The 26,885-nt window shown below is 40.6% G+C and overlaps 1 protein-coding gene across 4 annotated transcripts in view; it reads left to right on the top strand.

Annotated features, from left to right (window-relative positions):
* The window catches only part of MYO16 (myosin XVI), a 568,549-nt gene that overhangs the window by 122,244 nt on the left and 419,420 nt on the right, over positions 1 to 26,885 (top strand). For all 4 annotated transcript variants that reach the window (XM_005304985.5, XM_065581026.1, XM_042844168.2 and 1 more), the window contains exon 2: positions 8,536 to 8,799. In XM_005304985.5, the coding sequence (XP_005305042.2) occupies positions 8,574 to 8,799 (226 nt within the window). In that variant the 5' untranslated portion in view covers positions 8,536 to 8,573. The remainder of the gene's footprint in view (positions 1 to 8,535; positions 8,800 to 26,885) is intronic.

Here is a 26,885-nt window from a genome sequence, read left to right as displayed (position 1 = left end):
ATGGCTGTGATTCCCAGGTCCATTAGCTGGGTTTACAGTGCCAGTGTAGAGATACCTTAAGAGGCTTCTGCCCCTGTCCCAAATAGACTAATTAGATTTGGGCTGTTGGAGATGTGCTTGGGATACTACAGGATCCCTAATTTACCAATCCAGACACCCAACACCCCCTGCATATGGGACCAGAAGGGCAGAAGTTATAGTCTGGAGAGGGGGCTACATTATAATCTTGCAGGTTGCTGGTGGACTGGGGGCTGAATTCCATCCAGCTTTGTCCCTTACACAAAGCCCAGTTACACTGGTTAGGTGTAGGGTGAGAGACAAATGGTCTAGTACCACTTTATGCTGTCACTGGGCAACTGTGGACCAGCTTTCTATCAGAAACTCCAGTGCCATCAAACAATCCACGGGGCTTGTTTCCCTTTTGTAGTGGTTTTTGTATTTGGGGGGACGGAGCACTTGAGATTGATTATGCTTATTCTGAGAATCCAGAGTGTGCCCTTGCCTCATCTTCTAAGAGACTGTGCAAGGACAACAGCAGCAGAGAGCATGTGGAGACAGCAGCTTTTCAGTCACCGGATCAAGCAGCATCAGCACGAGCAGATTGTGCCCATTCGTTTCCCATGCATTCATGCAGTTCTGAGCACTGCCCACTGTGATAGGGCTTCCTATTTTAGGAAATGCACCATGTGGAACAAACAATTTGAATTTAGACCTCCTCCTGTTTCCATATTGTATGTGTGTATATCTGCACATGCATATAGATTTTAAAATATATATGCACATGTGTATACATACATTCCCATAGAGAATCCCTTTGCACATATTTGAAATCCATATTTCATTACATTTAAGGCCAGTGCATGTGTATATTGTTGCATTGTGTTTGTTGGATTGGCTAGTAGGCAGTTAATGATTCTTACCTAATACACACAAGATCCATATGTTCCAGAGTGTTACGTGACATAACTCATAAATGAGAGAATAGAGCCCACCATTAAATTGGTTCTTTATTATTCAGATTTCCTTCTAGCCCTACAAAGGTAGATCCCAAATGGTTGACTTGGTGATTTAAAAGTAATAAATTGTTATAAAATGTTGCAGTAGCATCACTGAATCACTGATAGATAGATAATAGAGTCTATTAGAGAGCCTGTAGAGTTGATTAATAGTGTCCGATAAGTACTATTTTCCTTGGTATCAAGCTGGAAATTGATTGCAGCTCCTGCTTACCAGTCTAGTCACATCAAAGGGCTTCTGAAGAAAAGCATACAGGAGTAAGGTTTTATAAGGGGACAGTCACTTGACGATGCTCAGTATTCCTCTTCAGCAAAGGCAGAAAATCAGGAAGCTTTGTATATTAAGCCATTGAAGGGGCCTAACTTTGTAATTGCATCTACAAGAGCTCAGTAGAACCAGGGACAGGAGAGCCAGATCAACTTCTTTGCTGGGATGCAATTTATTGCTCCGAAGACATGGCATTAATTGAATTCTTTACATGGAGGTAAATAACACTTATATTTATAACTCCTTGTTCATCTGCTTTGAAAAAGGAATAAAGGCATCTCACTAAACTGAACACAATGCTGGTGACCTAACCAAAATACTTCAGCTGTTGAAGTGAGGTGAGTGGTTAAGAGCAGTGTGCTTCAGCAAAAGCCTAACAGATGTAACAGAATTGCTCTTGAACTTGTAAGTAATTTTCCCTAGATTGACCAAAAGATTTTTAAATACAAGTATTTTGATACTGACTTTAACAGTGCAATTTGAGATGGATTTACACTAAACTTGCTGCTTCTGTCGCTAAGAAGCACTTATTTTCAAAACTGAAAGGACATGAAGATGATGTATGATAACTTTTGATTTATAAAGAGGGTACCTATAATTACAGGAATTACTTTTACAGTGCAGGCACTGCAACTTCAGTTGGGCTGTTGCATACATATTACTGATTTCTCCTGCAGCCGCTAAACTCACTTCAGCTGCAGCAACAATGATAAATGACTTTTTAATCATTTCTTTTTGGTAGCAGCAAATCACTGCTGCAGCAAATGTATGCAGTGAAGTAACCATGTGTAGCAATTGCTGAAAAAGGTGAGTTCATTAATCTTATGATCAGAATCTGTAATATAGGATCATCACCAACCTATATTAATTATCAAGGGGCCAATTGCTGTGAATTAGCACAGTTCCATTGAACTTGAAGGAGCCACACTGATTTACACCCATTGCAGACCTGATCCAGTACTAACAATGTTATTTATTGATTAATCCAGGATTTTCTCACATCTGTCTTAAGCGTTTAGCTAGCCACATTTTGGGTATAGATTGGTAATATTATATTCTGCAAAAATTATTGCAATATAGAAGTCTAGGTTTTATTAGTTGTTGTTTTTTTTAAATGAATGATAAACTATTGTTGACAGAACATTGAAGTCAATGGGAGTTGCAGGGACTTGACCCCTCTGAAAATCAGGCCATTTTCATTTAGTTGCCGAGATATGGATTAAGGTGCTTAATTTTAGGCTCCCAAAATTGAAAATTCTGACCCATGTATTTTGGGTGAACGTGATAGGGCCCCTATATTTAAGTAGTCCAACACTTACCATTATATAGATTCTTGTGACCTTTTCTTTTCGAAGCTTTCCCACCTCCATTGTTAGCAGCACACCTGGGAATCTGGCAAAGGAATAGCCCTCAGGCTATGAAAGTGTCTTTGTTCAATGAAATCCATCCAGCTTTTGCTAAGATATAAACTGTCAACATCACAATTTTTGTTCTCTCGCTTGCATTTCTGAGGAAAAATTTGACAACCTGCCAAAATAATAACGACAAAAGCATTCTGAAGCTGGGCTAGCAGCACTGCCAAATCATCATCAGCACACACTGTACTGGGACACCTGGGAGTTTCCTGAGCAGCTGTAGCAATGGCAGGGGGACCTAGCATATAGCCCCAGTGATCCATGCCCTACTCTGTGTCCACCACATGGGGCAGGAAGAGAGAGCTGAACAGGGCACCCCTTCTGCCTCATATGTAGCCCCATTGGTCCAACTTCCACCCCAAGCAGATACTACGTGGGGCAAGAAAGATGGGGGAATTCCCCCCCCCAACCACCGCATAGACACAACACACAGCCCCAGTGGCTCATAACATTCTCTGGAGACATCATGTGGAATAGGAGCTCCCCTAACTCCCAGGAATGGGGAGGGAACCCCTTATGCTTAACAATCTATCCCTTAACTGCCCACTTAATTTTAAGTGGTCTCCTACAGCATGTGTGAGCCCCTCCTGCTTAACAATCTGTTCCAATTTGTATTTAGCTTAGACACTCTGGTTACCTTCCCAGACATGAAGAAAAGTTCTGAGAAGCTTGGAAGCTAGTCCTTTACAGCAACTGATGTTGAGCCACTAAAAGACATTACCTCACCTACATTGTCACCCTTGTCTAATCAACAGCTGCACTTCTCTTCTCATTTCAAAGCCACTGCCAGAGTGGGTAGATTTATTAAGAGGAACCATCTATTGCTGATTGGCTATGATTTGGGAATTTCAAAATGTGCAGCTATAACAGAGGATAACAAAGCAATGCATACAACAAAAACCAATCAGAGATAAAGCAAGGCTTTGTAAATTATACCTTTCTGACCTGTGCTATACTGGAGAACTTGCAGGTTAACACAACAGTATTAAGCTTAAGGTCTACAGTCTTTAAGGAATAATTGCACCTATAAATCCTTATTTAATAATTCTTGTATTATCCTTATACAATCTACACTTTTCCCTGTGTACATTTTACATTATACAAAGCGTGATTCAGTCTTCAAAGTTAAAATTACCATTTCCCCCCCCTTTTCTTGAATCTACCACTGGGTGTATGTTTCACGAGTAATTGGCTTTTTCCCAAAGTCTGCTTAGAAAAATTAAGTTTAGATTCATTCCAAATAACAGGCACTCCTGGTATGTTACTGACTGTATATACTTTTTTCTGACTTATGGTGTATGTTTAAAAGACAATCTTTCTTAAAATATTGTAATATTTTCCAATATGAACACAGACCATTGTCAATTTAATCTTAAGCCTCCAGTCCTGCCAGCATTTACCAACATGCTTAACTTTTCTCCCATTAAGGCAACTAATCCCCCTGACTTTAATAGTAGAGTAAAGATAAACATGTCAGTGTTTGCAAGTTAAAGACTAATGTTTTCAATTGCTTTTGTAGCTTTCAACATATTGCATTCTTATCTTGTGTCACAACAAAATTCAGATTCTTGTTACTGTAAGCAGAAATTCATTCCAACAGTTTTTATTTGGGGGGGGGGGGGGAGGGGGAAGGAAGGAATGGGGAGGCAACTTTGCTATCTTAAGTAAAAAGCATTATTTCCACATCGGGACAGCATTTGTTTCTGTGGATCACAATAGCAGATTTGTGAAATGAAGTGAAAATCTGGATGTAGAAGGTACAAACACCAGTGGGAAACTGTGTTCTGTTGTGTTTGAGGACAAATCTGCAATGATCCTCCAGACAGGGAGATTCTCCACACCGTTTCAAGCTACAAAAGTGTCTTCTGCAGCTTGTCCCCCACAGAGGAACAGAAGCATAGAGGGGGAAATGTGTGCATATAATTCACAAAGAGAGGTATGGGCAATGGTTTTATGCAAAGTATGGAATTATGCAGAGTATGGCCCATGTATGATAAAGAAATCTAACTAGCTTTCTCACTCTTTTCACTGCACCCTCCATACCCTATGTTAGTCATTTGTGAGCTAGCCCTAGCCCTGCAACACCTATTGGGACTAAGAATTCCTTCCCTTAGCCTCAAAATGAGGTTATAGCACAATTTGAAGTGAGCAGATCCTATTTACTCAGGAATTTCTTGTTTATACATGATCGTGCTAGTAATTTGTGTTTAAAATTGGTACTCAGGCTTTTGTGAGCAAATTGCTACAATTATATCAACAGCTTATTTTGTAGTCATAATTACACTCTTCATAATGGTTTTATTTGGTCCCATGTCTGGTGAAGTAGTTCTATAATAGTGAATACCACTTAAATTGCTTTAGAATAACTGTGGCTTTCCTTTGTCCTATTCTAGTTTCTAACAAACAAGAAATAATATATTTTTTACCTTTTGTTGGCCTTTCATATTTCCAGGTGGTTTTTCAAACTTATAGATTCATAAGGGACATATAGTACTTACATGATGGGTACACACTGAAAGCCATCCTGCACTGTTGTGACTTTGGCAGAGTGCATCTGAGGAAATAAATCATACCTAATACACTTTTCTAAAAGGATTTGATAGCAGGCAATATTGTCAGCACGTTATTAATGTACAATCATCTAGTGACAGTCATGATGACCTTATCAAATCACTGCACCAAACTGTAGCTTATCTTTATTTCAGATATTTTCTTGTCTGATTTTGTTGATAGGCAACAAATTACATAATTTATGTGAAGTGATCCATAAGACCACTATACTCCCCTACTTCAAATCCCTTCTGAAAGCCCCTCTCTGCTGTGATGCTTAAATGACATCAGTCAGTTCATGATGGGTAGGTAGAGGAACAGGTGGGAGTAGTTGTCTTACTTTGTCTAGTTAAAATAACGGTGTGTGTGTGTGTATATGAAATGAAAATTGTATATATTTGAGTGTTTTCCTCTCTCCCCGCCCTTCATATGTCACTTGTCTTCTTGGGGTATGTCTACACTACAAGCTAGGGGTGTGATTCCCAGTTCACATACCATACTCATGGTAGTTCTCATCTTCCTGGCACTTCCAATTATAAGATCCTGTGTTTGGTTGCTTTGCACCCTCCTGCTTTGGTTTGGGGACTCAAAATGTGGCAAGAGAGTGGCTTTTTGTGTGAGGTATGTGCTTTTGTGAAAATGTGCTCAAATTTGGCTAGGTTATCACAGTTAGCACAGGCTGAGTAGAGACTTCTTAAATCTTCCCTTAAATTCCCTGAAGATTCCAAAATACTATTTTGTTAGTGTGTGTTAACTTCTGCTTGCCCCAGGCAGGTAAAGTGAACCTATTGCTGCCCCAGACCGGAGAAATTAATATGGGGCATTCTTGCAATGTCACACCTGGCTGCAAAAGGGCACTTGTGAATGGCTCATGCTTTTACACCCCATTGTACTGGAGTAATCTAGTCTGGAAATGACAAGGACATTGCAATTATCCATCCAGTTATCAATCTCTTTGCTAAATGGAGATGGAGTGGAGGAGGCCACACTAGGATACCCTTGTCACTTTGCTATCTAAAAACAATAGTGGATCAAAGGGAACTTCTAGATTTACTTACTTTATTTCAAAAGATTAAACAAGACTCATCAGGCAAACCACTCTGCCAGTTTTTCCCTGAGCCAACCAACATAGCTTTTATCTCAGACTGAGATGACTATCTCTGCCACTTGCGAACCCAGATGGGTAGATCCTCAGTTGTTGCAAATTGTCATAGTTCAAGTGATGCAATGAAGCTATGATAGTTTATACCAGAGGAAGTCTTCCTTGGAATCTTGCTGCTATATTTAATCAACAAAGAGGGGCACAGATCTAAATCATAGGTTATATTCCATAGTTCCCCAGAGGCCTCTGGAACCCCTCTCAGTGAAATGATTTGAAATCAATGGGAAAAGATACTGCACTTATCCCATTTTGGTGAAGATCTGTCTCTCATGCTAGCAACCATCTGGTCCAAATTAGATAGATTCTTTACATGAAGAACACAACAAGAAAATCTTAAACTTATATTCAGTCAGAGCTAATCATAATGTCTGGGATATCAAACAACTGGAATAGTTCTGATGTTCAGTGTCTGTGATGAAGGGATAATACTTCTTTGTCTCATTTGACTAGTGTTGGAGCATGATTTTCAGCACTGGTTCTTTTCCCTCCTGTACCTTATTTCTCTTCTATTGCAGGCCAAATTGAAGTTTTAGCACAAGGAGTCTGAAGTTAGGCAAATGAAAAACCGAGGCAAACAAGAGTAGTAATGGTTTTGAAAATTTTGATGCCTGCGTCCCACTTTGTTTCCAGTTTCCTTCCATCCTAAACATTAAATAAATATTTCAAATGTTCATGAAGATTTCAGTTTGCCAACTGGTGTTCACTCCCAACTGTCTCGTCGTGGAGCTATATTTTATTCTTTGTGCTTTCTGATATTTGGCAGCTCAAATGCCAAGCACTGTTATACCATTCCATTTTAGCTGAAATGACTGCTAATATGAGTGAGCAAACACTTATCAATAAGAGTGCTAAAAAGTACTTTTTTAAAGCTTGATGTTACTGTAATGGTATGTACCTGGGCTGGTTGTCAGGAGTAGGGACTGAACTCTGGACTTGAAACAGAGGCCCCCAAACCGTGGGGCAAGCCCCCCCGCCCATATGGGGGCACAGAGGAACATTCAGGAGGGTGCAGCTGGGGTCTGGGCCAGCCCTCATAGGGAGTGGGGAGGGAGTGCCACCCAGCTCCGCTCCCAGCCCTGGCCCTGGCTCTGGCCCCAGCCTTAGGCCCCTTGCCCCTGTCCACATCCTCCCCCTCCTGGAGCCACAGCTCTGCTTCTAGCCCTGGGGGAGAGAAGGTACAGACAGGAGTAAGGCACAGACAGAGGGCGCAAGGTAAAAAGTTTGGGGATCACTGACTTAAAACTGCAAGTCTTTGCTGCCAGAGCTAAACAAGCCCTGTTAGTCCAAAGGCACTAGCAGATGTACAAACTTCTATGAGGGCCGGCCACTAGAGTGGGACAGAAAGCTGCATTGGGCAAGCATGGGTTACTTTACCATCCCTCTCATCTTTACCATCTGGCAAAAATGGCAAATTTAACATTGGCGTGCGGGGCAAGGAATCCTACTTCAGGGTGCATAGAGAATGACTGACTGAAACATAGTTACATTTTCAGTTTGTTTCTTCTTCAGTTCCTGATATCTAGCTTTATCAGAAGATTCCACTGGAGAGCTAAATACAATGCAAAAAACCTTGTTCACATAGTTACTAATCAATAATGATTTTTCTGGTTTTAATAGCTAGACATTTGCCTGCGTACCCATATCATGCTAATGAAATCATTATAGTTGTGATATTTTGTTTTTTCTTCTCACTGAGTAACAGGAATTTGCTAATCCAAAGCAAAATGAAAATGCAAAAATGGAGGCACAAACATTAGACTGGCATTTCCCTGTATAATATTGTCTTGTTTGTAGGCAAATGGAACCACTCGTATTACATTGAATTATTTATGTCTCATATGTCTCACATATTTGAACTCTCAGACCTCTTTCTATTAATTTTTGTGTTTATGCATTTTAAAGCATGCATTAAAAGTGAAAATATTTTTAAGATGGAATTAATTATGTGTTTCCATAAAGCAGATGATAGCAAAACAGGTGCTTCCCAAATAGCATTAGTCAACTAGGTGAAGCTTACTTCTAAAGAATTAAATAGAAACCCCTAGAAGTTTGGTGGGAATTTCATTAAACATTGAAAACTCAGTGTTATCTGACCTTAATTCGTTTATCTTTCATTTCTTGTAGGCTGTTTCCAGCTATGTAATGTTTTTCGAACACATGACATGGAAATTGACCAGTGCTTGCTGGAGTCCCTCCCTTTAGGCCAGCGTCAGCGGTTGGTGAAGCGTATGCGCTGTGATCAAATAAAGGCATATTATGAAAGAGAAAAAGCTTTTCAGAAACAGGAAGGACATGTGAAAAAATTGAAACATGGAAAGAATCACCGAGTTCATTTCAACCTCGCTGATATGATACAGGATGCAATCATACATCATGATGACAAAGAAGGTACCACACGCATTTAGCAGTCTTCTTATGGTTTATTCCTTTGTGTGGCTAAAAGTTTCAGAGTAGCAACTACCTTGTGTCTTGGGGCATTATTTTAGACTTAATTTCAAATAACATTAGTTATTTGTAGCTAGTATGTACTATGAACTTTGCAATTAACATGCAATAGAATAAATGTGTATTATATAATATAAAACATTATGGCATATATTGTATGTCCTTGATGAAAGCACATAGTGTTTTGGAGGCCTTAGGATGTCACTGTAGGATAAAGGTGTTTACAGAGTCATAGATTTTAAGGCCGGAAGGGACCATTTTGATCATGTAGTCTGACTTCTTGCATACCACAGCCATGGAATTGTTGTTTAATGATGCTTTGAAAAATGTTTTCCCTGTATTTAAACAAAGCTCTGAAATAAATAAGCTTCATTCGGAGATGTGGCTCTGGCTGGGGGCAATTAAATGGTTATTAGGAATTGGTGATTGTTAAGAGGATGGGCTTTAGCCATAGTGCTTGATGAACCCTGACCCCAAAGTGATGGTGGTGATTGTTGTGATGTGACAGCGTTTATGTACAGTGACTTGGCTTTATGAAACATTGACATTAAAACACTGTCTCTGTCTGCTTCTGGATTCACTGAGCTGGTGATGTGATGTAACCTCCTGACAGCATAATTGCCCAGATCCTGAGCGGTGTTGTATGCTCTGCACAGCTGGAGTGTGTGCATGCCTGTGCATAGGCACACGTGTAATTAAAAAAATATGGAGACCTGGGAGAAGAGTCGGAATATGGGGGGAGCATGGGCATTGCAGAGACAAAGGAGAGACAAGAGGGGATAACAAATCTGTATCATAGACGTTAATAAACTAATGCAAATATGGGGAATAAGCAGGAAGAACTAGAAATCCTAGTGAGTGATTACAACTACGAGATAGTTGGCATCACAGAGGCTGGGTGGGATAGTTCACATGACTGGAATATTAGTATAGAAGAGTATAGCTTGCTCGGGAAGGATAGGCAGGGGGAAAAAGGGAGGAAGTGTTGCCTTGTATATCAAAGATGTATACCCTTGGACCAAGGTTGAGATGGAAATAGTAAGCAGATTTGTTGAAAGTCACTGGGTAAGGATAAAAGGCATAAAAAACAAGGGTGATGTCATGGTAGAGGTCTACTACAGACCACCTACCCAGGACGAAGTTGATGAGGCTTTTTTTTTAAACATCTAACAAAATCATTCCAAGCACAGGAGTGTTTGATGGTCATGGGGGACTTCAACTACCCAGACCCGTGTTGGGAAAATAATACAACAGGGCACAGGTTATCCAACAAGTTCTTGGAATACATTGGAAACAATTTTTTTTAATTCAGAAGGTGGAGAAAGCAATAAGGGAGAGGCTGTACTAGATTTGATTTAGACCAGGGATCGGCAACCTTTGGCACGTGGCATGCCAGGGTAAGCCCCCTGGAAAGCCGGGCTTGTTTGTTTACTTACAGCATCCACAGTTTCAGCCAATTGCAGCTCCCACTGGCCGCGGTTCACTGCTCAAGGCCAATGTGGGCTGTGGGAAGCAGCGGCCAGCACATCCCTCGGCCCAGGTTGCTTCCCGCAGCCCCCGTTGGCCTGGAGCGGCAAACCGCAGCCAGTGGGAGCTGTGATCGGCTGAACCTGCAGATGTGGAAGGTAAACAAACCAGCCCAGCCCGTCAGGGGGTTTACCAGGTTGCCGATCCCTGATTTAGACAAATAGGGGAGAATGAGAATTTGAAAGTGGAAGGCAGCTTGGATGAAAATCATCATTAAATGATAGAGTTCATGATTCTAAGGAATGGTAGGAAGAAAAACAGCACAATAAAGAAAATGAATTTCAAGAAGGCAGACTTTATAAACTCAAGGGTTGGTAGGTAAGATCCCACGGGAAGCAAGTCTTGGGGGAAAACTGTTTGTTTGAGAGAGTTGGAAAGGTTTCAAAGAGACGTTATTAAGGGCACAAGACCAAAGTATCCCACTGCATAGGAAAGATAGAAAGTATGGCAAGAGACCACCCTGGTTTAACCAGGAGATCTTCAAACTGAAACTCTAAAAAGAGTCCTACAAAAAGTGGAAACTCAATCAAATTACAAAGGATGAATAGGAAAGATAGAAAATGTGGCAAAAGACCACCTTGGCTTAACCACGAGATCTTGCATGATCTAAAAAAATAAAAAGGAATCATATAAAAAATGGAAACTAGGACAGATTACAAAGGATTAATATAGGCAAACAACACAGGAATGCAGGGGCAAGATTAGAAAGGCAAAGGCACAAAATGAGCTCAAACTAGCTACGGGAATAAAGGGAAACAAGAAGACTTTTTATCAATACATTAGAAGCAAGAAGAAGACCAAGACAGGGTAGGCCCATTGCTCAGTGAAGAGGGAGAAACAGTAACAGGAAACTTGGAAATGGCAGAGATGCTCAATGACTTCTTTGTTTCGGTCTTCACCGAGAAGTCTGAAGGAATGCTTAACCTAGTGAATGCTAATGGGAAGGGGGTAGGTTTAGCAGATAAAATTAAAAAAGAACAAGTTAAAAATCACTTAGAAAAGTTAGATGCCTGCAAGTCACCAGGGCCTGATGAAATGCATCCTAGAAAACTCAAGGAGCTAATAGAGGAGGTATCTGAGCCTCTAGCTATTATCTTTGGAAAATCATGGGAGACGGGAGAGAGTCCAGAAGACTGGAAAAGGGCAAATATAGTGCCCATCTACAAAAAGGGAAATAAAAACAACCCAGGAAACTACAGACCAGTTAGTTTAACTTCTGTGCCAGGGAAGATAATGGAGCAAGTAATTAAGGAAATCATCTGCAAACACTTGGAAGGTGGTAAGGTGAAAGGGAATAGCCAGCATGGATTTGTAAAGAACAAATTGTGTCAAACCAATCTGACAGCTTTCTTTGATAGGATAACGAGCCTTATGGATAAGGGAGAAGCTGTGGATGTTGTATACCTACACTTTAGTAAGGCATTTTATACAGTCTCGCATGATATTCTTATCGATAAACTAGGCAAATCCAATTTAGATGGGGCTACTATAAAGTGGGTGCATAACTGGCTGGATAACCGTACTCAGAGAGTTGTTATTAATGGTTCCCAATCCTGCTGGAAAGGCATAACAAGTGGGGTTCCGCAGGGGTCTGTTTTGGGACCATCTCTGTTCAATATCTTAAGTAACGACATAGATATTGGCATAGAAAGTACGCTTATTAAGTTTGTGGATGATACCAAACTGGGAGGGATTGCAACTGCTTTGGAGGACAGGGCCATAATTCAAAATGATCTGGACATATTGGAGAAATGGTCTGAGGTAAACAGGATGAAGTTTAACAAAGAAATGCAAAGTGCTCTACTTAGGAAGGAAAAATCAGTTTCACACATACAGAATGGGAAGAGACTGTCTAGGAAGGAGTACGTCAGAAAGGGATCTAGGGGACCACAAGCTAAATATGAGTCAACAGTGTGATGCTGTTGCAAACAAAAGCAAACATGATTCTGGGATGTATTAACAGGTGTGTTGTAAGCAAGACACGAGAAGTCATTCTTCCGTTCTACTCTGCGCTGGTTAGGCCTCAACTGGAGTATTGTGTCCAGTTCTGGGCACCGCATTTCAAGAAAGATGTGGAGAAATTGGAGAGGGTCCAGAGAAGAGCAACAAGAATGATTAAAGGTCTTGAGAACATGACCTATGAAGGAAGGCTGAAAGAATTGGGTTTGTTTAGTTTGGAAAAGAGAAGACTGAGAGGGGACATGATAGCAGTTTTCAGGTATCTAAAAGGGTGTCATAAGGAGGAGGGAGAAAACTTGTTCACCTTAGCCTCTAAGGATAGAACAAGAAGCAATGGGCTTAAACTGCAGCAAGGGAGGTTTAGGTTGGACATTAGGAAAAAGTTCCTAACTGTCAGGGTGGTTAAACACTGGAATAAATTGCCTAGGGAGGTTGTGGAATCTCCATCTCTGGAGATATTTAAGAGTAGGTTAGATAAATGTCTATCAGGGATGGTCTAGACAGTATTTGGTCCTGCCATGAGGGCAGGGGACTGGACTCGATGACCTCTCGAGGTCCCTTCCAGTCCTAGAATCTATGAATCTATGAAAGAAGCAACACAAGCATATAGGGACAAAATTATAAAAGCAAAGACACGAAACAAGGTTAAATTAGCCAGAGACATAAAGGGTCACAAGAAAACTTTCTACAAATACATTAGAAGTAAGAGGAAGACCAAGGCCCATTGCTCACTTTTTTGTTTCAGTTTTCACCAAATTTTACTAGTGATGGACATCTAACATAGTGAATGCCAGTGAAAATGAGGTAGGATTTGAGGCTAAAATAAGGACAGAACAAGTTAAAAATTACTTAGACAAGTTAGATGTCTTCAAGTCATCAGGACCTGATGAAATACATCCTGGAATACTCAAGTCGTTGAGAAGGTATCTGAGCCATTAGTGATTATCTTTGAAAACTCATAGAAGATGGGAGAGATTCCAGGGGATTGCAAGAGGACAAATATAGTGCCAATCTATAAAATGGGGATTAAGGATAACCTAGGGAATTACAGACCAATCACCTTAACTTCAGTACCTGGAAAATAATGGAGCAAATAATCAAGCAATCCATTTGCAAACAACTCGAAGATAGTAAGGCAATAAGTAACAGTTAGCATGGATTTGTCAAGAACAAATAGCTAATAGCTTTCTTTGACAAGCTTTGTGATTAGGGGGAAGCAGTAGATGTGGTATATCTTGACTTTAGTAAGGCTTTTGATATTGTCTCACGTGACCTTCCCATAAATAAACTAGGGAAATTTAGATACAGCGGGTGCATAACTGGTTGGAAAACTGTTCCCAGGGAGTAGTTATCAGTGGTTCACAGTCAAACTGGAAGGGTATATCAAGTGGGGCTCCTCAGGGATCAGTTCTGGGTCTGGTTCTATTCAATATCTTCATCAATGGTTTAGATAATGGTATAGAGTACACTTATATAAAGTTTGCAGACGATACCAAGCTGGCAGAAGTTGCACGTGCTTTGGAGGGTAGGATTAAAATTCAAAATGATCTGGACAAACTGGAGAAATGGTCTGAAGTTAATAGGATGAATTCAAAAAGGACAAATGCAATGTACTACACTTAAGAAGGAACAATCAGTTGCACACATACAAAATGGTAAATGGCTACATAGGAAGGAGTACTGCAGAAAGGGACCTGGGGGTCATAGAGGATCACAAGCTAAATATGAGTCAACAGTGTGACACTGTTGCAAAAAAACAAAACATCATTCTGGCATGTATTAGAGTGTTGTAAGCAAGATACAAGAAGTAATTCTTCTGCTCTATTCCACGCTGATAAGGCCTCAGCTGGAATATTGTGTCCTGTTCTGAACACCACATTTCAGAAAAGATGCACGCAAATCGGAGAAAGTCCAGAGAAGAGCAACAAAATGATTAAAGGTCTAGAAAACAGGACCTATGAGGAAATATTGAAAACATTGGGTTTGTTTAGCCTGGAGAAGAGAAGATGGAAGGGGGATGTGATAACAGTTTTCGAGTACATAAAATATTGTTACAAGGAGGAGGGAGAAAAAATGTTCTTGTTAACCTTTGAGGACAGGACAAGAAGCAATGGGCTTAAATTGCAGCAAAGGAGATTTAGGTTGGACATTAGGAAAACTTCCTAACTGTCAGGGTGGTTAAGCACTGGAACAAATTGCCTAGGGAGATTGTGGAATCTTCATCATTGGAGGTTTTTAAGATTGGGTTAGACAAACACCTGTCAGGAATGGTCTAGCTATTCTGTAGTCCTGCCTTGAGTGCAGGGGACCGGACTAGATGACCTCTCTTCCAGTCCTGAACTTCTATGATTTCTATATGCGCAAACAGACACTGGTGGCTTTAAGCCACTTTTGTGCTACCCAGTACTGGGACTCCGTTGGCACTTGTCCAGTCCCTGATGCAACTGACAGCATTATGAGGGCTGTTCTAAATTGTTCTTGAATCCAAATGCAAAAAGGGGGACATTTCTGGCAGATAAGGATGGTTTAAGGACCTGAGCAGTCCCCTGAATTGTTGGTTGGGAGTGGTTGTAACAGAGTCCTTGCTGTTGTGACTTTCATAGCTCCAATGCAACATACATAGGGGGAACCCTCCATTTTGTGGGAAATCTGTCTTTGGGTAACTAGGCATTGCCACAGTGGCATAAAACTGCTCTAAAGCAGGATCTTGGCCAATGGAACATCACTACTTTTTGTATTAGCCAACTCCACCCTGCCATGTTTGGCCTTCCTTTACCACATTTCAGTGTGGTGGGTTGGACAAATTTGAATTCTGTCCTCCCACTCTTTCCTGAACCTTTCACTCAACGCTAGTGGCTATGTATATTTGCTATTATTTGAGTGCATCAGATTATGTATTTTGATTTATAAACAAAAACAGATAGAGCTAAGGATAGGCACTCTTGTAAGTGCTCTTCACAGCATTTAGAAATGCAATTGTTTTAATATACAATTCCCTCATTCAGTCCCCTAAACAGTGATGCCTGTGATTTAAAAATTAACATCCTCACCACTCCCCATCTTCTCACAGCTTCCTTCTCACCAAAAGCCAGGCAGAATAGTAGATATGCTTTGCAGCACAGCCTAAAGGTCAGACCCTTCAGACTATTTAACACTTACGCTGAATGTATGAGCATACACAGTTCACTCGGTGAGAAAAAACAAATTAATACTGGCCCCTGAAAAAGCTGAATCCAGAGCAGAACAGAAAATCCAGCAGCCACTGAAAGTGAACAGCAGCAATAAACTAAAAACCACAAGGCAGGGGGAGCATGGGATAGGCTTAAAATAGGCACCGGTATGGTATCCTGCCCTTAAGAGGAGCTGTATACATTTCTAGAAGCAAGGAGCCCTCATATCCTGCAAACAGACCCATTAGACCTCAGAGGAAGTGCTAGGACAGGGGTAGTCAACAGGCAGATCGCGGTCCAAATCCAGACTGCCAGATGCTTTTGAACAGATCCCCAAATCATTTTATTTACTCATGATTGTTATTGGGTTTTGTTATTGTTTTCTGTGGCATCTGGGCCTTGACTATACCTTGACCAAGAAATGTGGACCTTGACAAAAAATAATTGACTACCCCTGGGCTAGGGGCATCCTGTCTCCTCCTAGTCTCAATACTTCACCCACACATGAGGTGGCCAAGAGGTAAGAAAAGGGATGATGCCTCTCCCTGAGCCAGCCCATTACCCGGGAGTGTGTATTGTCAGCAAATCCAGGCAAATACTTTGCTTCCTCCCCCCACTCATACCTGAATCACTGTAACTGGGGAGGGGGAGTGGAATGTCTTCACAATGATCTATGGAAACATGCAGGTTCATAATGCTTGTTGTGCACTCTGGCAGTGATACAATGTTAGAACGTGTTACAGGAGACTTATCTGAGTTTATTGAAGTAGTGACATTGTAAACATCTCCCCTTCTCACCTGGAGAGGGCTGATTATTGATTGTGTTATTTTATTATTGTGTTCAGGTAGTTAATCTTCTTTTATTGTCACTAATATGTCATTTTAATGTATGGTAACACTTGAATTTCATTTGTTCTTGAACTACTTTATATTGTGAAAAACCAAAGGCTATCTCTCCAACTTTAATACTCTTTTATTAACACTAATAAAAGGTGTACATGTGTGAGTTAGTGCAAAATCTCCTCATTTGTAAGGGTTTAAATATGACAGCATTACTTTTGTAGTATATATAATAGAGAATATCTGCCATACCGAAGAGTAAAAGCATCCTGTTGTGTCTTGTGTGAGCGGGTCACAGAGTCCGGGTTCCATCTCAAGCCTCAACGGCTGCACTGCTATTTTTAGCACCGCAGCATGAGCCCTGTGAGCCCAAATCCATTGACTTGGGCTCTGAGGCTCGCTGCAGTGTTTTGTTTTGTTTTGTTTTTTGCTGTGCAGACATACCCTCAATGGCTCTAAAGAGTTCATTTGAATGACACTGGTTAATAGGCCATAACAGAATATCTCTGCCCTTGTGTGACTGTCTAGAGCAGGGGTCAGCAATGTTCGGCACACGGCTTGCCAGGGTAAGCACCCTAGCGGGCCGGGCCAGTTTATTTACCTGCTGACACGGCAGGTTCGGCCGATTGCGGCCCCCACTCGCCACGGTTCACCGTCCCGGCCAATGGGGGCGGCAGGAAGCGGCTGAGGGATGTGCTGGCCACAGCTTCCCGCTGCCCCCATTGGCCCGGGATGGCGAACCGCGGCCAGTGGGGCCGTGATCGGCCGAACCTGCCACGTCAGCAGGTAAATAAACTGGCCCAGACCACTAGGGTGCTTACCCTGGCGAGCCACGTGCCGAACATTGCTGACCCCTGGTCTAGAGCCCCGACCCTGCTACATTTAGCACACAGAGTACCCATGCAGAGCTCATTGCAAAGTGTGCATGCTTTTAAATTAAGCAGGGTAATCATACATGCACACACATATGCTGTGTCCTAATATAACCATTAACTAGTTAATTACATGGTATGAAGGGATTTTCACAGTATTTGTTTATTTTTTTCAATGCAAAATTGAATGTTACCAGAGCCCATGTTGTGCTGAAAATTTATATATTAAAGGCTCACTAAATGCACCAGATTCAGCTGAGGAGTTAGTAGAAATCTTATTTTTTTTTCACCAGTGTGTGCGCCCTGGAATCCATCAAACTACATTTTTTTTTTAATGAACCAGAAAAATTCAGAGCAAAACTGCTGAGTTTCGCATATTTTTTTTCACCTGAGGCCAATAATTCAGGAGACACTGTCCCTCTTCCCAGGGACACCTTTACCCTCAACAGGCCAAGTATTCTCTCTCCATTTTGCTTCTGTCTCAGGGAACTGGCCCGTGATTTGCAAATGCCCACCACACAAAACCACACTTTTCTGAAGTGAGGTGGTGGTTGGCTGTTCTTGTCTATGTTCATGATCTTCAAAGGGATAATCTGTTTCCCCATCTCCCAGCACTGGAGTTGGAGGGGGACACCTATATAGATCTTGCCCACTAATCCACTGAGTCCTGCTGCTGTAACAATGGCTGTTTCCCTAATTTTGAGACATGATGTACCCCAGAATGCACTGAACTCTTTGGGAATCACCTGAACAATTGTGGCACCCAAAAGTCTCCACAACAACTGTGGCAATGGCTGCTTGCTTCACTCTCTGATTTAAAACAGTACCCAGAGTCATCAAAACTTGTATGAACTTCTGTGAACCCTTTAAAGCAAAGGAGGGCTGGGTTTCATGTTGTTAAGGAAACCCAAGACCAGCTTTTTGTGTTTGGGTTTCATTATGAAAAGTTCACACAGCTTTAATATTTATAAATTGAGCAGAGGTGTATAAAATTAATTGAATTCATGGAAGAGCAACAAAAACAATTAGGGGGCTGGAGGGACTGATTTAATAGGATAAGTGCTAGATGTGATCTTCTTCTTCAACACCTAGCTGAACAGTCGACCGCAGCAGTCGTTTGCCATTTGGTCCATTCCTGTGTGGCTGCAATCTGAATGCAGTTACTGGCTTTCTGTTGATTGGGCTTGAACAGGTCATTGGCCATTATCATGTGGAGGAACAGTGCACACTAACGATTCCAATTGATAGTAGAAATCATTTTTGACTAAATCAGCTGATTCCTCTCTTGGCACATAGACTACTATAACAGCAAGATGACTTTGTCAATGTTTCAGATGTGCAATAAGTAGTTGAGAAGACACGGGCATCCCAAGTTATCAAGGTGGACATGGCCTCGCCTTACAGTAGTAATGCTCCCCGATATAAGTGGTTGGGACCGCTGGAATACAGAAATAAATAATCTTCCATCTCATGGCACCTTGCTTCCATTAGGCTGGCAATTGATATGCCAAGATGGTCCATTTTGTGAGAGGCAGCGAGCTGATGACCACGCCTGTAAATAGTTGCAACATTCCAGGTTGCAATTTTGGTGGATTGGTGGAGATAATATCTACGATTGAATACATTGTCATGATATACTGCAGATGCACCTGCTGACATCAGAGGACGCATGTCCCCAGAGGGGCTTTGACGTGAACCAATCACATTTACGTCAGGGGAAGACAGCACCAGCAGGGCATCTGCAGCTGAGAGTAGGACGGGAGCTTTCTTAGCACTAAATTATTCATGTTGATAGAAGCAAGAGCAAATGATTGTCCCAAAGAATACCTTGTCCCACTGGGATGAAATGGAAGCGCAGTATTGCGAACCTTTTCCTGGTCTACCAGTACTGATTTTGTCCTGTGTGATCCAAGCCATTGAGTCTTTCTTGGCGACTTCCTTCATCTCAGGTAGCTCGGCACAGTGCTGCCCTGCATCTTTGCCACCTGTGCTAGCCATCATTTTCAGGGTTCACATTGGATCTGTCCACCTCGCATAATCCCCAGGGCAATATTTCAGACCAGCCTTCATTGCTGATGGCATAGCTCCAATGAGCAATCCCCTCGTTCAGATGTTACACCTCTTGACCACGATGAGGTACAGGTCAGCCTCTTGGGGAGATGTGATATTGACCAAGTTTTAATAATTTACATATATTTGAACTTAGATTCCCATAATACTAAGAATTTGGACATAAACACCAAAGATAGAGAGGATTTTTATAGTGGTATAAGGGTTGTGTAGTTTGGAAAAGATGATGAAAGAACGAAAATGTAGGCTTAATATCAGGTAAAGCTTTCTGACAATGAAACCTGTTAAATTGTAAAACAGTCTACTAACGGAAATCTGAAGCTCCTTCTTTAGGGGCATTTAAGCTAAACTGTACTGCACATTAGGAATCATGCAAAATAACCCTGCCGTGTTAGGGATGATGGGTTAGATTACATGCATGTTTTGGGGTTTTTCCCCCCATCTCTAACCTATATGATTCTGTGGATATTGAGGAAACTATGCTCTTAGTGATATACTTAAGGCTGAGGTGAGCTTTGCACTTGAAGTAGGGATTCAACCATTTTATCATCTAGGGAGAATAGAGCGTATCCTCCCCAAAATTACAGCGCTTGATTTTTGCGTACAGGATTAATTTCCTGAGAATTTATACAAATAACTCTTCATTAGTTTGAGCTAAAATTATTTTTTTTTAAATTGATCATTTAAGAAATTTAGCACCCAGCATCAGATCATTTTTGTCTCAAGTGATCTTAATAATGAAACACAGGCATCAAATTAATGTTCAATCTTAAGTATTTCTTCTTGGCTCCAGTTGAAGACATTTTTAAAGGAATAATGGTCACTTTTTCCCAATATTGTTCAAGAATGAAAGTTGTCCTTCAGCAGGGGCTGAGGAACAATGTTCTATTACAGGGAATTCCACAAAAAACCTTCTCTCCTCCAAAATAACTGCCATCTCCTGAGGTTCTCAATGGACTAAAGCCACCCTCAGCAGCCTTCTCTTGATGAGCATTTTGAAAATGGCAACTGTTCTCCCACTGTTCTCAGTAATTCTGAATATTTCTGCCTTCTGACAGCATAGGGGTATCCATCTTCCTTGAGGGAAAGCTGGCTTCACTGTCTCTTGTTCTCACTGACAACACGGGGAAATGGTGGACATTTTGAAAAAGGGAAATTCTTTTTAAGTTTCTCTGCAGGAGATGATTTTATACACCAGCCTCTGCTGACAGATAAACTTGCAGTTATGAAAAATAATGACAAAGTGAACAATAATCTAAAATATCTCTTTTCAAATGTTGCACCATCTCTTCTCAAAGACATAGGTGGGTGGTATAGGGTGTGTGTGTGTGTGTGTGTATGTGTGTGTGGAACAAGAGGGAAAGGTATTTTGGGATATGCATGCTGGGAATGTAGGGAGTGTTAGAGAGCTTATTCCTTCACTCTCCCACTTCCCTGGTCCTTCTCGCATGAACAGAGAGCAACAATACCCAAAGTCCGAAGGTGCAAACAATTCGATGTTTATTGGGGTGAACTTCCAGCAAGCTTAAATCCAAGTTCCTTTTTCCTTATTTTTGAATCCCAACTTACTTCCTGTTTGCCCTTAATTTTATATAGTAATATTCAAAGCTATACCTTAACCAATCATTCTACTGAAATTTACCTAAACAATCCAAACGTATTGTAACATGATTAGCTAACCAATTATATCCCACCACCTTAATTAGTTTACACCCAGCAAAATTAATTATACAGCAGACAGAAACAATCACAGAACCAGAGAGAGACAATACAAATAAACATACAAAACAATACAGAAGTGAGGATTTCACAACTACATCTATAAAGACATAAGGGATTCCCAGCTGTGTCTATTGATAAGTGAGTTCTTACCAGACAGAAAACTATCAAACTAAATTTCCTTTTATGTCTTCTAGGCTTTTCCCTTTCTCTGGAGGTGATAGATTGGATCACCTTCCAAACAGCCCCAGATTGCCTTATTTCAGTATGATTAAACAGGGCCTCAGATTGTCACAGTGAGAGAAGGCCCTTACACAGATTCTTTCTTTTATATCTCTATAACTAGCTAAATAATAAACATATTCCTAAATTCTTAAAGTATAGGCCTTTACAGATAGGCTTGAACATCTATATCCTAACAGGGAGGTGCAAGAGGTAGGGAGAAATTTGGAGGACAGGAGGCTGGGGGAAACTGGGATATATACTTCCAGTCTATTTTGTGCTGCAGTGTTGAAACAAAGCTGAAATAATAAACCCAGTTGAACTGGCCAATATGCTCTGAATGCTTTGCACTGCTTTAGAGTAAGATGAAACAGTCAGAGCATACCAGTGAAGTGTGAGACTTTTGGTTAATATGCATGTATAAACTTTTAATTTAAAAGAAAAGGAAATTCCCAGACAAAAACTGCATTAAAATGGAACTGAATTTTAGAGACCTGTTAGTAAATTATTCTGTAGTGATACCATATAAGGAAAGAAAATACAAAAAAATCAAATGGGTCTTTAAGAATCAGTTTAATATAATTTTGGACCAAAACCGCTAAAAGATATTGATCAGAATCGTATGTTCTTTACATTGTGTCACTACAGGGCAGATTTAAGTTTATCTGGGTGCCCTAAATGTGCATTTTCATACCTTAGCATGTTTGGATTTCTCTACGTTCACTTTAACACTAAATTTTCTGGGTTTATAATGCTTTGTTTTGGAATAATTACAATATCCCTGTATAATGTATTTACCTTAATTTACTATTATGTATTATCAACAGTAACTCCATTTTAACACAGTTTTTGTCTGGGAATATAAATGGAATTAACTGTATGCATGCAGTAGTGGCCACTGAAATGCCAGTGATTGCCATTTGGGCAAACCACAGTTAGTTTCTTTTCTAATTAGAGGAGAAAAATGTGTGTCAGACACCATTATTTGGTAACCACTGGCAAATGTTGATTTTAAGAGGAACCGTTGTAAAAGCAAATGTGATTGATATATATGCATATACACATACAATGTGACATACGTGACCCTAATCCTTCAAAAAAAAATGAATACATGCTACAGTTCACACACTGTGAGTAGTGAAGTTTATGGGATTTCTCATGGTGTGTAAAGTTATGGATGTCCATAAATCTTTGCAGAATTGAGGTTATAAAAAGGAAAAAAAATAGTTATACTGTAATTGAATAAATCCAAGGCTGTTGAAACAAATGCATTCTGCGTTAGGAAATCATACGTATGTGTAAGGCTAAAACAGCTGATTGTCAACCAGACAAGATCTTAGTAACTTAATCCTTTCTGCGTATGGAAAAATGAAGCATCTCATCAACCAGCTTTTCCACCCATTGACAAAGGGGCTGTTTGAAAGGCCCAGAAGGCAGAGGCACCTTTCAAACCAGAGCAATCCTTCAATCTTGTAGATCCAGCATGGTTGTTAAACTTGTTTGGCATAGTGTGTGATGAATTCAGTAACACAGGGCATCCTTTTGTTAGAACACCGAGAAACATAAAGCCTTTGGTTATTGGGCAACAGATGTTAAGTAATCAAAGTAACCCATTTCAAAGCAATCATAAAATCACAGGGAGATAAAATTTGAATACATTTGAATTTCTACAGGATTCCATATGTGCTTTTTGTCTTCAGTGCATGGTTTGTGTTCTATAAATACACTAAAAATGTGCAAGATGCACACTATACAATAAGGTACTTTCTTGTTTTGCAAAAAAGTATAATTAAAATGTAAAATATTATTTAATTGTAATATGGAAGATATATATTTATGAAGTTAAATGTATATGAAATGCATACATTTTAGAAGAAAATAGCTAGAAGTATATAAGTCTGGTTTACAAAACTGATTAATTAACATTTTGTTTAACCCAAAATTGCTATGTTCCTGAGGGCTGAACTGTACTCTTCATTGTGCTGTAGGCCTATGAACACTAGAGCTTAGAGCCTGCACTGTAGCCCATCGTAGTCAGAGGCAGACTTTCCATCGATTTCATTGGCCTTTGGATCAAGTCCTTAATGAACATTGCGACTGGCTTTGTAGACTGCCCAGCTTTAAAAATTCCATTCTAGTTGTAGCACATGGGCAGTGGGTATAATAGGTCAGGGTAGGCTGAGCCTTCCCTGGCACAGCTGCGACTGCCGGACACCAGCTGTGGGTGAAGTTTTTGCTTATTGTTATGCCCCAGGCAGGTTCCGGGATGGCCAAAGAGGTGGTATCTGCTATTTAGCTTCCTGGGTTCATCTGTAATCTCCCTGTACTCCAGGGAGATTACTGATGAACCTGGGAAGCTGAATAACACAAACTGCCCCAGAACCTGCTTGGGGCATATCAAAAGTTCAGGTTCTTCTCTCGGAAGAGAAGAAACAAGAGCTTTTCCTGTGGGGCACCTTGGGGTCTGGGGAGGCACAGTGGAGCTGGGAAGGCTCCAGCTGGCCCAGGGCTCCTCTGGCCATGGGGACGACGACGAGGGGCTCAGGGCTCCAGATGGCCCTGGGATTTTTCTGGTCAAGGGAGGGGCTGAGGGCTCCAGCTGCAGGGGGGGCAGGGATATTGGGGCTCTGGCTGGGGGGATGCATGGGTAGAAGGGGCAAATCCAGGGGCTAGCCTCCCTGAAGGGGGGGCTCCAGAATGTAGCATGGCTTTTTGTTAAAGCCATCTAGCTTTTAGATTCATAGACTTTAAGGCCAGAAAGGATGTTCCCTATCACTTTCATCAGCAATTAAGCATGGAACTGAGTGTGTTTAAAGAAACTTAGAACAAGAATTCAAATAATTTTAAGAATGTTTTCATTTAGTTGCAGACTTTTTTCATAGGTGGACTATGATATAATATTTACTTCAATGAAACTACTCAATTTGTGTAAAGTTAATCGTGTGAGTAAGTTTTTATAGGATAGGGCCTGAATCAGGAGTTTGTGACATAAAGGGTACATCTAATTTGGAGTTGGGAGGTGCAATTCCCAGCGCATGTAGACAGAAATGTAATAGCTCAGTGTGCACTAATCTGCTAAAAATAGCAGCATAGACATTGGGGCACTGGTGGAAGCTTGGACTAGCTGCCTGAGTGCAAGCCAATCCCTGGTCCGAGGTTGGACAGTGAATTGGAGATGCTGCCAGTGCCACAATGCTATGTTTTATTGTGCTATGCTATCTCAAGTTGAGCTAGCACAAGTCTGGCCACCCAAACTAGGAATCCCACTTCCCAGGTGCAGCTAGACATACCCATACTTTTTAAAAATACTTTTTAACTTCCCTTTAAAAGTGTATTAGTTCTAATTACAAAAATACAGGCACCGTCCATTAAGATCATTATTGGCCTCTCCAGGGATCCAGTTTTGCTAGAGGTATAGAGTGACCTGAACTGATATGAAGCCTAATGCTGAAGTCCAGCTTCCTAGGTCTTTGTCTCCAACTTCCTTGACATCAGCCAGTCAGTCCCCTCCATCATTCCATTCTGGTCTCTTTCACTATAATTTTTTGTTTGTTTTGTGTGTGCTTTGTTACTATAATTATAAACAATTTTCTACCTTAGCTTGGTGTAGCAAGGAGAAAGGGGCCACCTGTGATCACACAAAGATGATAATGTGGAGTTAGAACAAACCAAATAAAAATCAATACCTCATATTTGGCAATTTGCCTCTTAACTTTAATGGGAACCTCCAATTCTGCCTTCCTGCCACCATATAATGTGGTGTGAGGCTATAAACCAGCTGTATTCACAAGTCCACTCATAGATTTCATAGATTCCAAGCCATGAAGGGATCTGTGTGATCTAATCTGACTACCTGTGTAACACAAGCCAAAGAACTTCCCCAAAATGTCCTAGATCATAGCTTTTAGAAAAAAACATCCAATCTTGATTTAAAGATTGTCAGAGATGGACAATCTCCCATGACCCCTGGTAAGTTGTTCCAATGGTTAATTACTCTCACTGTTAAATTTACACCCTATTTCCAATCTGAATTTGTTTCCCTTCAACTTGCATATTATTGGATCATATACTTTTCTGTGCTGGACTGAAGAGCCCATTATTGAATATTTGTTCCCCATAGAGATACTTATAGTGTGTAATCAAGTCACCCCTTAACCTTCTCCTTATTAAACTAAATAAATTGAGCTCCTTGAGTCTTTCACTATAAAGCATATTTTCTAAGCCTTGAATCAGTCTCATGATTCTTCTCTAAACCCTCTCCAATGTATCAAGATACTTCTTGAATTCTGTATACCAGAACTTGACACAATATTCCAGCAGTGGTCACACCAGTGCCAAACACAGAGATAAAATAACCTACCTAGTCCTACTTGAAATTCTCCTGTTCTTGCATCCAAAGATTGCATTAACTCCTTTGGCCAAAAGTGTTGCACTGGAAGCTCATGTTCAGCTGATTATCCATTTGACCCCCAATTTTTTTCAGACTCACTGCTTCCCAGGATTGGGCCCCAGACCCTGTAAATATATTAATATTCTTTGTTCTTACATTTACTTTTAGCCATTTTAAAATGCATATCGTTTGCTTTCACCTAATTTACAAAGTTCATAGAAGATGGCATTGATTGTCCCCTGCATCCCGAGAAAAGTGAGAATTGTTTTAAAAAAAGACCTTGAAAGCAGAGTGCCCACATCTGTACTTTTGTAATATAAGAGTATGCAAAAGGAGGAAACCAGCTCTTCATGCACCTTGCCATTGGATTCTTCTGCAATATTTTTCCATTTGGGACTTCATACTGGTTTCCAATAAAGTGGTTTAATGTAATGTAGATACTTGTCTGTATTTGTCCTTTAATAGCTCTCCCCGTGAGGTTTCTCCACATCAGTGGTGGATTGCTCCATCACAGTTGTGTTTAAATGACTCTGGAAAACCATAGAAATTACAATTTTTTTTTACCATAGACTTGTAAAGGTTTTGCCATAGTCTTTAAAACGCTATAGAACTATTTTTAAAACACTTTTGAAAAGTTTCAATTTTTCAATTAGATTTTATAGGGCGTGCATTGTCACTTGGGTGAATAGAAGAACAGGAGTACTTGTGGCACCTTAGAGACTAACAAATTTATTAGAGCATAAGCTTTCGTGGACTACAGCCCACTTCTTCGGATGCATATAGAATGGAACATATATTGAGGAGATATATATACACACATACAGAGAGCATAAACAGGTGGGAGTTGTCTTACCAACTCTGAGAGGCCAATTAATTAAGAGAAAAAAAAACAAAAAAAAACAAAACAAAAAAAACTTTTGAAGTGATAATCAAGATAGCCCAGTACAGACAGTTTGATAAGAAGTGTGAGCATACTTACAAGGGGAGATAGATATGACCAAGAGGCTGCTAGACAGCTCTCTAACACCACATTCTACAGGCCATTACCCTCTGATCCCACTGAGGATTACCTAAAGAAACTACACCATCTGCTAAAAAAACTCCCTGACAAAGCACAGGAACAAATCTGTACAGACACATGCCTAGAACCCCGACCAGGGGTATTCTATTTGCTACCCAAGATCCATAAACCTGGATATCCCGGACGCCCCATCATCTCAGGCATTGGCACCCTAACATCAGGCTTGTCTGGTTATGTAG

This window comes from Chrysemys picta, chromosome 1 (genome assembly GCF_011386835.1).
Source record: "Chrysemys picta bellii isolate R12L10 chromosome 1, ASM1138683v2, whole genome shotgun sequence".
NCBI lineage: Eukaryota > Metazoa > Chordata > Testudines > Emydidae > Chrysemys > Chrysemys picta.
The sequence above is the reverse complement of the archived record's forward strand: the minus strand, read 5'-3'. Positions and strand labels throughout refer to the sequence as shown.